The 13,200-nt window shown below is 54.5% G+C and overlaps 2 protein-coding genes across 12 annotated transcripts in view; one reads left to right on the top strand and one right to left on the bottom strand.

Annotated features, from left to right (window-relative positions):
• STOML1 (stomatin like 1) lies at window positions 387-13,095 on the bottom strand. Of its 11 annotated transcripts, none has more exons than XM_021099067.1 (8): window positions 12,010-13,095; window positions 9,859-9,908; window positions 7,545-7,651; window positions 6,079-6,228; window positions 5,619-5,822; window positions 2,487-2,682; window positions 1,837-2,049; window positions 387-1,317 (listed from the first exon to the last, which is right to left on the bottom strand). In XM_021099067.1, exons 4-8 carry the CDS (start codon window positions 6,205-6,207, stop codon window positions 1,124-1,126), a joined length of 936 nt encoding a protein of 311 aa, XP_020954726.1. In that variant the 5' UTR covers window positions 6,208-6,228; window positions 7,545-7,651; window positions 9,859-9,908; window positions 12,010-13,095; the 3' UTR covers window positions 387-1,123. The 11 variants fall into 11 exon arrangements, with proteins under 11 accessions (XP_020954726.1, XP_020954731.1, XP_020954728.1 ...); XM_021099072.1 differs by having other exon boundaries at window positions 5,619-6,228; window positions 12,010-12,041; window positions 12,331-13,095; XM_021099069.1 differs by lacking the exon at window positions 12,010-13,095 and adding an exon at window positions 11,000-11,299.
• The window catches only part of PML (promyelocytic leukemia), a 45,112-nt gene continuing 43,351 nt past the window's right edge, over window positions 11,440-13,200 (top strand). Inside the window, 2 exon segments of the mRNA XM_001925572.5 lie at window positions 11,440-11,633; window positions 11,636-11,682. Of these exon segments, the coding sequence (XP_001925607.3) occupies window positions 11,549-11,633; window positions 11,636-11,682 (132 nt within the window). The 5' untranslated portion in view covers window positions 11,440-11,548.

Genomic DNA, 13,200 nt, shown 5'->3' with positions numbered 1-13,200 from the left:
CCTCTCCAGGAAGTGAGAGTCATTTCTTAGAACCCCACACATCTTAGGCACCCCCTTTTGGGGGGGTCCCTGGGGTTTGGGCCAGAACAGTGGCAAAACAGGGGTATTAGGTGACAGGAGCCCCCCAACCCTGCCTCTCATTATGTCATGTTTGCTGAACCAGCTCTGGCACACCCACACGCCCTCTTTCCTGGCAAAAGAGGAACAGAGAGCCCTGCTCCAGCCCCAGGGGCTCTGAGACCCTTGACAGGAAGGAGAGCTGTGGGTGATTTGAGAGCACTGTCAGGGCTTGTGTCACCCTTTAGAGCCTGGGCCCTGGTCTAGCAGCAGAGGTATCACCTCGGGGACCCTCCTACCCACCCCCATTACCGTTACATTCTCTCCAATACATTGTAAACACCATATTTATTTGAGGGTTTCAAACCTCTGGGAGGAAGCACAGAAAAGGGCAGGGCTCTCCTGCATGCTGCCCTGGGCCCTGGCCCCTAAGGCATGCAAGACAAGAGCTGGAGATGAGACAAGGCATCTTCAGGAGCAGGGCCAGGAGGCGCAGGCCCCACTCTTTCTTGTCCCCCTCATCCCTTGGGCTAGCCTGGGGCTAGTCTGCAATCAGCAAGGTGGGCCAGTCTGGTCCCCAGCTCCCTGCCACTGCAGGGACCTCCTCTGGGTGGCCACCTCCCCTCTCCCTCCCCCTCCCCCAGCCTCTCCAACCCCTGCTCTGGAGCCAGGGGCCCGAGCCACATGCATTGCTCCCTCACATTGAGACCAAACCAGCTGCTGTCAGGCTGTTTCTGTCACCCCTATCTCTCCAGTCAGGTGGCCAGCAGGCCCGAGCAGGCCTGGCTCTCCTGTCATGGTGTTGTGTGCCCAGTTTACGCTGGGCACTTGGCAGGGGACCAGGATCAGCAAAGGCTTGTCCAAAGAACCAAGTGGGTAAGAGGGGCAGGGCTGCCTGACCCGACCTCTCCCAGTCTCCTGTGTCTCCCAGCTCCACTCCTTGGCTCCTGCTGGGCCTGAAACTTGTCAATAATCCAAGGTGCAATGCCAATGCATCCTCCTCCAAGACGCCCCCCTGGCTTGGTGCTAGGCTCGGGGCTGGGCTGTGGCCAGTCAGCCAAGCCTGCTACTTCAAGGCCCTGAGGACAGCCTCCAGCTTCATGGCCACAGACAGGTCGCCCTTTACCTTCAGCCGCCCACTCATGTAGGCCCCGAGGGGCCGCAGCTCCCTGCACAACAGGGCCTGCAGGTCCTCCTCGGACATCTCCACCACCACGTCAGGGATGCCGTCAGGTGCCCCGTGTCCCACCCTCCCTTGCCCTGTGGGGGGAAAGAAAACTGAGCATTAGTAGGGGGACAGCTATGCTGCACGGGGGTAGATGGGGGCGTGTCCCACTGGGAAGGGTGGAAAATAGTGGTTAAGAGTTCAGGTTCTAATGCCCTGGGTTCAAGTCCTATTGGCTGTGTGACCACTCAGTTTCCAAACTGGTGAAATGGGGATGACGATAATCCTTACATCCCAGGCGCATGGGGAGAAGTAGGTGAGATAATGCACGAAATGCGCTCAGCACAGTCTGGCATGAGCAGGTCTGCAACATGGGCAGGGCTTGGTACAGGAAGCTCAGCCATCTCATCTGGGCTGTCCTGTTGCCAAGGACAGGGCAGGGAGACCAAGGCCTGGATAGTCACTGTCACCAAAGAGTGTCAGGGCCCCTGACCACTATGGGTTCACCCTGAACTGCTCGTAGGAGCAGGGCTCAGTCTGAAAAAGGACCATGGGGGCGGGGGCTATGAGCAGTCCGGGCAGAAGCGGGAGTGGGGGTGAGGGGGCAGCTGCACCTGTAGTGAGGTCCAGGAAGTAGATGCTCTGGGTGCCACCGGGAAGGATGACATTGAACTGGTAGCAGGCCCCAACCTGGCTGACCAGGGCCTCAGACAGGAAGGGTTTCAGGGCCATCAGCAGCCCCTCGGCCACAGGCTGTTTGGGGCTGGACCCGGCACCAGCGTGAGAGGCAGGCGGCTCAACCTCACTCACCATCTCCAAGGTATCTGCTGGGGGTGGCCGACAGGATTGGGGAGGGAGGGAGGCAGAGAGAAGGAGATCAACAGGCTGCCAAGGTCAGGCTCACTGTGGCCTCTGTACCTTCAAAACTCTTCCTCCTGTGTTCAAATTCCTCTTCCACTAAGAAGCTGCCCGAGTTCCATAACTCCAAATCCCATTTCTAAACTACCCCAGCCTTGAATTCAAAACTCTTTTCTGGATGCTGTTGCTTCTTCCCACAGAGAGGCTCCCAAAGGCCTCCACACCCTCAGGGGCCTGGACCCTTCTCCCTGCCTTACCTCTGGTCAGCTCCAAAACTGGGGAGGCCTGAAGAGCTGGGCAGGATGTGCACTGCCCGAGGTGCTTAGTGAAGGGAACAGGTAGCCTGTGCCGGACACCAAGCTGAGCACCCTGGTGAGCACCCCCACCTTTCCCTGGGGCTCCTCACCTGTACCCAGGAGAGGGGCACCTCCTGCCACTGAAGACAGGCCTCCTCCCAGGAAGTGGAGGGCCAGCTGCTGAAGGGTGCTGTCCAGGCTGGGCCCAGTCGGGCTGTCCTGGGGTGGCTGGAGCACGGCCTCCACTGCCAGCTCCACGCGGTCCACCTCCAGCCCCCAGGCCCTGGTCACATCGTTGATCTCCAGCTAGAGGATGGTGTGGGGAGAAATGGAACTCATTCAACAAACCTTTCCAGAGCACCTTCTTTAGGCAGGCTGGCATGGCCACAGCGGCACAAGAGGCACCTGGCCTGCCTTTGTGAAGTTCCCAGCCTGGGGTGGAGGTGGAGGGCACTCACCACCCAGCTGTGGGCAGTTGGTAGCGAGTAACCAGGAGAGGCCCTGGCTCACCTGCAGGGCCCAGGAGAGGGTGCAGCAGGTGGGAGGAGTGATGCCAGGAGCAAGAGGAGTTATCCAGGTGAAGGGGCATCAGGAGAAGGAGGACCCTTCCAGGCAATGGGAACAGCATGTGCAAAAGCTCATACAAGAGAACCTGGAATGCACTGCCAGTAACCACAGATCCATTTAGCTGGACCCTCAAGTGTAGGCTGGGAGACGGGAGACAGCCGAGGGGTCAGAGGCAGCTGCTCCTGCTCGCCTGGATTTATTCTGGAACACAAGGAGTCCCAGAAAGGAGTTTAGGAGGAAAGTGACAGAAGAGCTGTGCTGCCTGGAAAAATTCTCTTGGTTGCTATGTGGACACTGGATTGGAGGGACTGAGTGGAGGCAGAGACCAGGTATGATGCTGTTTCAAATTACAGGCAGAAATGATGCTGATGTGGTATTGGCAGAGGCAGCTGTGAGCTGAGACACACCGAGGAGAGGCACAGCCCTGAAAACTATATTAAGCTACATACCAAAGGACACTAGAGAATTAGAACCACTGGGCTTGTCAGCCCAGATGGCTGTAAAGAGGGAGGGTGGTGAGGAGCCGCTGGAAGACTCAGGTTTCTAGTGTGGGTGCCTGCACAGATCACGGATCACAGGTGTGCCCAGCAGATACACCCAGAGGAAGACACAGATGTGGGGGTGGGGAGGGGGAAGAAGGGTGACTTTTCGAATACCTTAAGCTTGAGGTACCTATGGGACAGCCCACCGCAATGGGGTAGGTGGGTCCAGGGTGCAGGACAGAGTGGGGCTGGATCAGAGTTGTGAATAACTGGTGCCCAGAGGCAGCAGATAGAGCCGGGTGGATTAGCCCTCCGGGAGGTCAAAGAGGCCATTCAGGGAAACCTGGAAACTGAAGGGCAGGAGAACAGGGAGTAGCCAGGTATGTGGCGTAACAAAAGCGCCATGAGTAAGAGAAGGATGGGTCCCCGGAGTGAAAGGCTGCCACCAGGGAAAGCACGGGGGCGGGGGAACACTGAGAAGCACTAGTGAGAGGGAGGCCACTGTGTCTTTCTTAGAAACCTAAGGGGAGCCTAAGCCTAGAGGCAGGGAAGGGAAGGGGAAGGGGAGATGGAGGGTGAGAGCTGGAGGAGGACTGGGGCAAACGGAGAGCAGGTGACGTCAGAAGGGTGAGAGGAGGCTGAATTGAGGAAGGGAGTGGAGACCTGGGCCCAGAGCACTGCCCGGCAGAGAGGAGTCTCAGGCAGAGGAAGCAGAAGTTTTCAGTGAAGTAGAAAACAACACAGATGCAGATGGGTTTGAAAGAGTTCTCACCCTAGAGTGTTTCCTCTTGAGGCCTAAAAGACAAAGGCTGCGCAGAGGGCTGGTGGGGGGAGGCTGGGCCAGGCAGTCAGGGGTGAAACAGGGGCTGCGAGGGGAGAGGGCTGGCCTAGAGGATGAGTGGGTAAGTGGCTAAGGAGGGCCCAACAGGCGGGAGGTGGGGAGTGTGCTATCCCTGCAGATGGAAAGTAGGCAGAAGAAGGAATGAGAATGAGAACTGTATGCTTGAACCAGGGCTTAAGGGAAGGGTGCTGGATTTCCTGAGATTTCATTTTTACCAGCATTGACTCCATTTATTGGGAGCCAATTCAGTCTGGGCAACGGCCCTAACATTCTGCTGTGGGACTCATTCTCCCAAAAGGCCTTGCCTCTCTGGTTTTGTTGCCCCAGAACAACGGCAACAAGATGGAGATCAATTTTCTCTTCTAAAACGGTATGGAGTTTCATGAGCAAAACTTGTTAGCAACTTGTGATCTGAGTCATAGACGACAAGCACTGGATGGAGGAGTGAGGGGCAGGTGATCTGGCTTTGGCCCAGCTCTGCCCTTGACCACGGCTCTTAAGGGCAAGTCAATTTCTGAGCCTTAGTTTCCTTCCTCTGAAATAAACCATTAATACTGGACTTCTTGTAGCAAAAAGTAAAGCCCAGATACAATACAGAAGGCAAAAGGGGTGCACGTGAGAGCTATGGTTACTATCACAAATAGAGCTTTCTTGGGAATTTCACCTAGTTGGTTGATTTGTATCCTGAAGGGTCTGAGGCCTGGACGGGCCACTCCCCCTCCCATCTTCTAGACCTGGGGATAAAGGGCCCGGAGGAAGGAGGGACCCTTCATCTGAGGTCCTGTGCCAGGACGTGGAGAAAGCACAAGGCCAGCCTAAAGAGCAGAGCGCACGCCCTCACATGTGTGTTTCCACCCCATCTCGTCACAGGGGAGACGTGAGGTGAAGCTCAGCGTGGCTGCTCACACATGGAGAAGAGGCAGGAGAAAGGTCCAAATGTTCTCACGTCCCTTTGTTCTTTTCACCACAAAAAAAGCCAAACCACAAAAACGCACGGCTGCCTCGGGAAGCAGGGAGTTTCCCAGCACGTGACCAGGTCAGGGAGGCCCCTGCTCCTTTCACCCACCGGCCTGTCTGGTGAGGACCCAAGTATCTGTCAGATCACTCCAGTGTCCCAGCCCCTTCACCTCTCAGGGCCTGGTTTGCCCTAGATCCCTATGGCCTGCACCCGGCTTCTGTTCCTCAGCTCACAGTCCTGCCCACGCCACTGGTTCTGCAAAAGTTGTTACACTCTGGGGACATAAAGTAAACCGGGGCCCGGAGTGACCTGGTGCTTTGCTCAAAGTGCCCTGGCAGGCAGAGCAGGGCCCAGGTGCCGGCCACCGGACTCTGCCCTGTGTGGAGCTGCCTACCAAGAGCTGGTCGCTGATCTTGAGCTTCTCCATCTGGATCTCCCGCAGAGGCCTCTTGAGCAGGGCCTTGGTCATGGCATTCTGGGCTGTCATTCGCGTGGCTGTGTTCAAGTCTTTCACCGTCATCACTGACAGTACTGGGTCCCAGATGCGGAACTGGACATCGGCTCCCACGGACAGCACAGCCCCATCCTTTGAGGCCAACTGTTGGGGGAGGACATGAAAGAGGGGCTGCGGCTTCAGGGAGGCCAGGCCCACTCGCCTGGTCTCTAGCTCCTCGGGGGCATGGGGTTAGGTGGATGGAGCAAGGACGCCCTCCCATTTTCCCTCCTCCTCTTTCTTGGTGTCTTTGCCACCCCTCACCCCTGATGGATACTCACAGGCTGAGGTACTGGCATCCACAATACACCCTGCACAAGGCCCGACTCCCTCTGTCCAGGGGAGCCGAGAAGCCCCTCACCTTGCAGGGAGGAACATTGAAGGCTCGTGTCCTCAGATCCACCCTCTGAAAAGAGTCAATGAAGGGCAGGAGCAGAACCATACCGGGTCCTTGAGGGGTGCGGATCCGGCCCAGTCGAAACACGATCATGCGCTCATAGGTGGGCACGACCTGTCCACAGGAAAGGGTGGACAGCGCTGGGCTGATGCTGGCAAGATGTCTGTCCAGGTCCCTCCCTCACCTCTTCCTCCAGGCCTTGCTCAATATCAGGTATCCTTAGCTCTGTTATTTATTTATTTATTTGTTTTGGCTTTTTAGGGCCTCACCCACAGCACAAGGAGATTCCCAGGCTAAGAGTCAAACGGGAGCTACAGCTGCCGGCCTACGCCAGAGCCACAGCAGCGCAGGATCTGAGCTGCGTCTTCGACCTACACCACAGCTCACAGCAACACTGGATCCTTAACCCACTGAGCGAGGCCAGCGACGAACCCACAACCTCATGGTTCCTAGTCGGATTCCTTTCAGCTGTGCCACAATGGGAATTCCTTAGCTCTGTTTTTAGAGAAAACCAAGGTTCTGAGAGGTTAAGTGACTTGCTCAGAAATCACAAAGTCCTCAAGTGAAACAGGCAAGATTTGAGGGCCAGTGTTGAATGATTCCAAAAGCCATGTTCTCAACTGCTCACAGTAGTGACTTGATCCTCAGTGAAGCCTTTCAGCAGTGTGTCTAGACTGAAGCTAGACATGACTCAAACCGGAAACTGTCTGCCCTTGTCTTAGTTAAGGGAAAAGCTGAGCTGCCCTAACAGCAACCTCGAGTAAAGGGCTTTGCCAACTTCAGGTTCCTGGCGTCCTCAAAGAAGGAAATATGTCCAAGTTGAGAAATGAAGGCCCAGACAGACACTGACTTGCCCAAGGTCACATGATATTTCAGTGGCAGTTTTAGGACTAGGATTTAGGCCCTTTTAAGGACTCCTTTCCAGACCACACCAAACCCCAAGCTGACAGCTGGCCAGGCCACACCAGAGCAGGCTTCACCTTCCCTGAAGCTCTCAGGTGTGACCCTCCACTACAGTTCATCCTTTCCCATCTTTACCATCCTTTGTGGAAAACGAGGACTGAGTCCCTATTACTCATCACCTTCTGGGCCAGGTTGAGTGTCTTTCATGTCCAATTTAGCCTAATCCAAAGGGAGGAAGATTTGGCAAAGATATCTGTGTGTACCTTAAAGCCAATGTCCAGATCCCCAGACTTGGGAGTTTGGGAAGACTTATTTCTACCACTTCCTGGCCCCCAGAATGACTTTAGACAAGTCTGAGCCTCAGTTTCCTCATCTGAAAGGTGAGAATGAACAAGCCTTGCCCAGCGCATGTCACCGAGGTGTGACAATATTTAGGGGAAGGAGGTAGAGGATGAGGAATTCATCCACCAATGCCAAAGCTCTCAATGCAGCCCAACCACCCTAGGGGCTGACCCAGCTAGGCTTACCTTCAGGGCAAACCAGCCTGAAATGGGGAAGGTGATCAGCAGCAGCAAGAACCCCAGGAAACTGATGAAGCCATGGCAAAGGCAGGAGGGCCAGCTCTGGGGTGCATCTGGGAACAAGAGAGCACACGCAGTCAAGGAATGCCTACTGGATCTGAAAGGACAGCCGCAGGCTGAATGAACTCGGTCAAGTGTACCTTTTGCCCACCTCCCCTTTCAGCAGCTCCTTCCTTTTCAAGGGCCAAGATGTTCTTTCCGAGCTCACAGCTCTTTACCCTACTTCAGTGCCCTAAGGGCCATCTTGCCTTGTCTAATATTACTCCTGTATATTTGAGCAGGTGTTAGTTAAGAACTGCTGCTTTCTCCCACACATCAAAGCTAACCTGTCCCAAGTGCCCCCCTCGAAAGGCCTATTCTCTGCTAGGCAACAGCCAAGGACGCTGAGAAGCCAATCATGTGCTGCTCTCCTCACTAGGAGTCAATCCTTTTGTCTGATTTATAGTGCCTCCCATACCTGGCACAGAGCCAAGAGTACCTGGGCCTCTGCAAACATACGCAGGGTTAAACTAAATGCTGCTGGCATAATACCTCCTCTACCACCAGCCCCAGAAGTGCGCTTTCAAGGAGTCCTTTTGGAGATAATGCCTTAGTCTAAAGGGATAAAGCAGCAAAGGCTCCTCAACAGGTGCTAGAAATGAGGGCTAAGTTCTTTCCTGTCTCACAATACCTCACCCTACCTTAACGCCCTAAAGATCATCAAATGCATGCTTCACCTGAACCAACTTCGGGGGGAGTGGGGGAGGGGGAATGAGGAAGGTGAGACTTATCTGAACCAAGATCCCAGAGCCCAGGATGGGAATGAACCTGAGAAAGCCTAGAATCTAGAATGAGATTATTCTCTGCTCTCCCTTCATTCCCAACCCTGGACAGGAAGCCAACAGGCGCCTCTGCTCCACCCTTCCAGGAACCCCATACCCTCTGGGCTCGGAGCCCCTGAATATTGGTCTCCTTTCCTGCCTCCTTCTGACCCATGTGGCCCCTGTTGGAAAGGAACCCTTGGATGGGGCAACTGTCATTACAGGAAGGTCAGAGAGGGACCAAACCCTCTGAGGTTCGGTTATCAGGCTGAGACATGTACCATCTGGCCTGAGGGCTGAGGGAATCACTCAAGGATTTGGAGCAAGACACAACAGGCACCCAAGGCCCTGCCTTCTGGCTTGCATATCCCCACTAGGACACGGGGAGGTGCTCAGGGAGTCTAGAGGTGCCCCTGGGATGAAGATTCTGTCATTTCTCTGCAGCCAAGTGCCCTTGGCATGCTGGTCACCTCCTGTGCCTAGACCTTAAGTTTCTTTCTAGGCAAAATGGGAACTTGAAACCTCTGCGGTGATAAAACGGGGAAAGAGTCCAGGCTTCTTGGAAGAGAGAGCTCTGGGGCTGTAGCCCGGGGAAGGGCGGATCAGCGGTAGGATCCCATCGCCTGATCCAGGCTCTTCTCCACATCGTGTCCCCTCCTGGTCCCTCCTCATAGGGTGCGGGGGGGACCGGACCAGCTGACTCCCGAGAGGCAGGGTTCGGAACCAGGGGTGCCAGCCGGTGCTCCCCAGGTCCGCTGTTCTGGGCGGCCACTCACCGGCCCCCGGGCCCACGCTGCCCCGCTCCGGGGACAAGCAGCCCTTCTGCGAGCCCAGGAAGCCGAAGCTCGACTGCTGGAAACGGTCAAAGTCCCCCAAGGGGAGCGCCCGGTACCCGGACCTGCCGAGCATGGCTCTTGACAGGAGGAACGCCCCACGCCCCGGCGCGGTACAGGTCCTGACCAGCGGGCCACCACAGTGCCCCGCCCCTGCCCGCCACCGCTTCCGGGTTCGCCTGCGCAGCGGAGGGCTGCGGCGGCCCAGGCCAGGAAGAGGAGGCAGTCCAGGCCCGGATCCCGCCATCGCACAGCGCCCCCTGCGCTAGGAGGACCGAACTGCGGCCGCGGAGCGGGAAGGAAGAGTAGTCTGGGTTCCTGGGATCTCACAAGAGTCCTCTAGAGGTTCCTACTCCCTGCTCCCTTCTCCCACTGGGCCTTAGAAAAGGAGCTGAAAGGAAAGTTGAGTTTTGTAAGAAGGTTGTCAGGAGCTGGATCTTCTCTAGAATCAAGGAAATGTTACCAGCCTTCTCTCAGCACAAACTCACAAACTAGGGACAGGATTTTGGAGGAGGTTGCCCTTATTCAGAATTAGGGTTTCCTCTATGGAATGATCAACAAATTATTCCTTTGTTTCCCCCCAGCCCAGCAAGCAGGGCCTGGCACAGAGTGGATCTCAGTGCTTACCTGTGGAAAGAAGGGGTAGCCAGGTCACTGTGGGTCAGGAGGGCCTGAACCTGGGTACAAAATGCAAGAAATTTCATTTGCAGACCTCAGGGAGCATGGCAGAGTAAGAAACAAGGGGATCGCACAGTGTTATGCCAGAGCAGCCCTCCGAGCACCAGAGAGGTGAGATCCTTGGTTCTGCAGGTGCAGAAAGAGCAGCCCCCTGATCCAGGTACGCAGAGGTAACTTGCCTCTCCACCAATTGAGAAAACTCAAATGCAAATGGTGAATTTACTCTGAGAAGCAGTAATTTCCAACAAGATTTTGGGCAGTCTGTCTCCCAAAGTGGGCAAAGAAATTAAAAAGCTTTCCTTGTCTCACACATGCCACTCCTGCCTCTTCAGGCCCCTCAGCCATAGACCACTTCCAGGTCCCTTCTGCAGATGACTCCTTACTGATCAAGCTGCAGGATAGGGTAGGTTCCTGAGGCTTCTCACTGTCCCTGGGAAGTTAGTTATCCTTCCCTACTATAAGCTTTACAAGAGCAAGGCCCTGTTATCATCCCTCTATAGTCTGTCCCAAGCTGGAGCTGAGCACAGAATGGGTACAGAACAGGAATGGGAGTCCGCACAATGGCTGGGATGCTTTGAAGTTTGAAGACAGCGGCATTGGCCCAGTGATGCCACCTGGAGTTGTGCTTTCTCCCCACACCAGCTGGGGGCCTGGGCTTCTCCTTTGGCCAAGAGCAAACCTGCTCTCCCCTCACTTTTCCCATTCCTGCTTGCCAGCTTTCCCCACTCTCTACTGCCTCGGATTCACCAGCCCTTCCAATGGTCACACAGGGCATCGTCCCATTCCCCTCATCTCCACACAGTCTACTCCCAGTGTCTCTGACTCAGGTCCTCCCAGGCATCCCACAGCCACTGTCCTAGACCAGACCACTGGGCCCTGGTCGTCAGAGTGACTGTCCCAGCATACGCAAAGGATCCTGTTGCTCCTGGCTTCCAAACCCTTCACTGACTCTCTATTGCCCACAGTACAGGTCGGGTCTCCCTAGCTACCATCTTGCCCCAGCCCATTCCTAGGCTGACATTACATGGGTCCCCTCTTAAATCTGAAAATAACCAAAACTAGTTTCTAAACAGGCACTCCTGTTTCAAACCTCCACGCCTTTGCACGTGCTGTTCTCTCTGTGTAAAGAGTCCTGCAATCTCTGAATCCCTGGTAAATTCCCACCATTCCTTCAAGTCCCAGTGAGACACTTCCTTTCCAGCTAGTCTCAATACTGTGTGAAAAATCTCCACGGAGGGGCCTGCTCTTCCAAAGCAGGGAATGAGATCCTTGCGGCCCCGGCTCCCCGCGGAGGGCTGGCACAAAAGCTGAGCCAGTGTGAGCTGAATGAACGTTTCAAAGCCGAGGGCGGGGGCTGCCTCCCTCGGGGTCAGTTCTGCCAAAGTCCACCTCTGAGTCTACTCCTCTCCTCCCTCTCCCTGCTCCCCGTTCTGGACGAGCCTTCAAAACCCACAGTTGGCCTCTCCGCCCTAGAGCCTCCCCCCACAGCTCGCGTCTCACTTCCTCTCGGGAGGCGGGCCCAGAGCGGGCACCTCCCCTTTGAACTGCTCCGGGAACTCAGTGCTCTCGCGCACGCCTCTGGTTCAGCTTCTCCCGCCCTCCCAGATCAAAACCGAGAAACGAAACTGCGCTGGATTCCATGCAGCAGGAACCGGCACCCGCCCGATCTCCGGGGCCCCAGCAGAACCCCGTACTGCCCCAGGCCCCCACCATGCCGCCCCCGGAGCCCCCACCGAAGGACACCAGCCCAGCCCCAGCCCCAGCCCCACAGAGGTACTACTGCGTTTGGGGAGATGGGGTTTAGGCTTTGTTGATTTGCTTTGGTCGGAGGACGGGGTAGGGGTGGGTGGGTGGGGGAGAACAGATGGGAAAGGACAAGGAAACTTGGTCAGGTACCTTAAAGAGTGACACAAAGAGGGAAGATCAGGCCCAAGGGTTCTGACCTTCTCGATTGGGGTAGGGATGCGCGAAAGTAGAAAAGGGGACCAGGATGAGTTAGGTGGGCCTCTCTGGACTGTGATTCTCTACTAGCAGCGGGGTGAGATGCTGAGGGTCAGTGGCACTGGAGACCAGACTCTTGCGCCCACGCTGGCGACTTACCTCTTATCCCTGCCTCAGGTGAAAGACCCCACCTGTTAGGACGAAAGGAAATAGCAGCCTTATTGCACTGGCTTGGGAGCCCCGAGTATGTCCCAGGCGTTGAAAAACCAGAACCCTAGTTCTTAGATCAGAAAGTGGCAGAGAGGTAGGTGTCTTGGCTAAGGCCTCAAGTTCCTGTGGTTCCCCCTTTAGGAAGCTTCTTGGATCCTTTTCTCCGAGTCCTCTGCCCTCCCAACCCCCATCCCCAAAGGGTTTAATAGGAGTTTATTAGTCTCCTCCTGCACAGACTCCCCAGCCTCCCACATCAAAGGAACTACTTACATCACTTGCTCTGTGTTCTAACAGGCCCTTTTTACTCTTCCTCTTGAAAGTACACGTAAGACCACATTGCAGTAACTTTTATTATCTGCTTTATCACACCCAGGAATAATATTAACAATACCGTTAACCTTTATGAACACTTTTCATGTGCCACGTATTGTGTTTAGCATTTTTTTGGTAGTAAAATACAATAACATCTATGTGTTATGTGTGTTTTATCCTTTTCTAAGTGTAAAAGCCAGTGGCTTCAAGCCGTTGGTAATGTTGTGTAACCATCACCCATATCTTTCCTGAGTTTTTTCATCCAAAGTCTGTACCGTCTAAGTAATAGTTCCTTATTCCCCTCTTCCCCCAGTGGCTGAGAGCCTCTAATCTACTTTTTGTCTCTGATTTTGCCTAGTCTGGATATTTCATATAAGTTTAATCCTACAACATTTTTCCCTTTGTATTGGATTTTACTTAGCATAATGTCTTCAAGGTTCATCCATGTTGTAGCATGTATCAGAATTTCCTTTTGAAGTCTGAATAATATTCCATTGTATACCACATTTTGTTTATCCGTTCATCTGTTGATGGGTACTTGGGTTGTTTGTGCTTTTTGGCTATTGTGAATAATGCTGTGTGTAGAACAATGGGTATCTGGGTACTTGTTTTCAGTTTTTGGGGGTATATATCTAGGAGTGGAATTGCTGGATCATATGGTAGTTCTACGTTTAACTTTTTGAAGAACTACCAAAGTGTATTTTGGTATTTTATATGAGGTTATATGACATACACTTAATGAATCTCTTTTCTAAACTTAAGTTCCTTGAAGGCAGGGATGTGTGCTATACATCCGTGTATAGGATGGGCCTAGTACCGTGTCTTAGG

Source organism: Sus scrofa, chromosome 7 (assembly GCF_000003025.6).
Source record: "Sus scrofa isolate TJ Tabasco breed Duroc chromosome 7, Sscrofa11.1, whole genome shotgun sequence".
NCBI classification, from domain to species: Eukaryota; Metazoa; Chordata; class Mammalia; order Artiodactyla; family Suidae; genus Sus; species Sus scrofa.
The sequence above is the reverse complement of the archived record's forward strand: the minus strand, read 5'-3'. Positions and strand labels throughout refer to the sequence as shown.

Bases quoted from the DNA above. Each gene is read 5' to 3' on its own strand.
- STOML1 (XM_001928390.5), bottom strand. From the start codon at position 9,307: ATGCTCGGCAGGTCCGGGTACCGGGCGCTCCCCTTGGGGGACTTTGAC. The intron at 7,652-9,174 runs GTGAGTGGCCGC...TCTTGTTCCCAG, and splicing joins CAGCGTGGGCCCGGGGGCCG to ATGCACCCCAGAGCTGGCCC. The intron at 2,050-2,486 runs GTGAGGAGCCCC...GGCCACCCCCAG, and splicing joins TGCCCCTCTCCTGGGTACAG to CAGATACCTTGGAGATGGTG.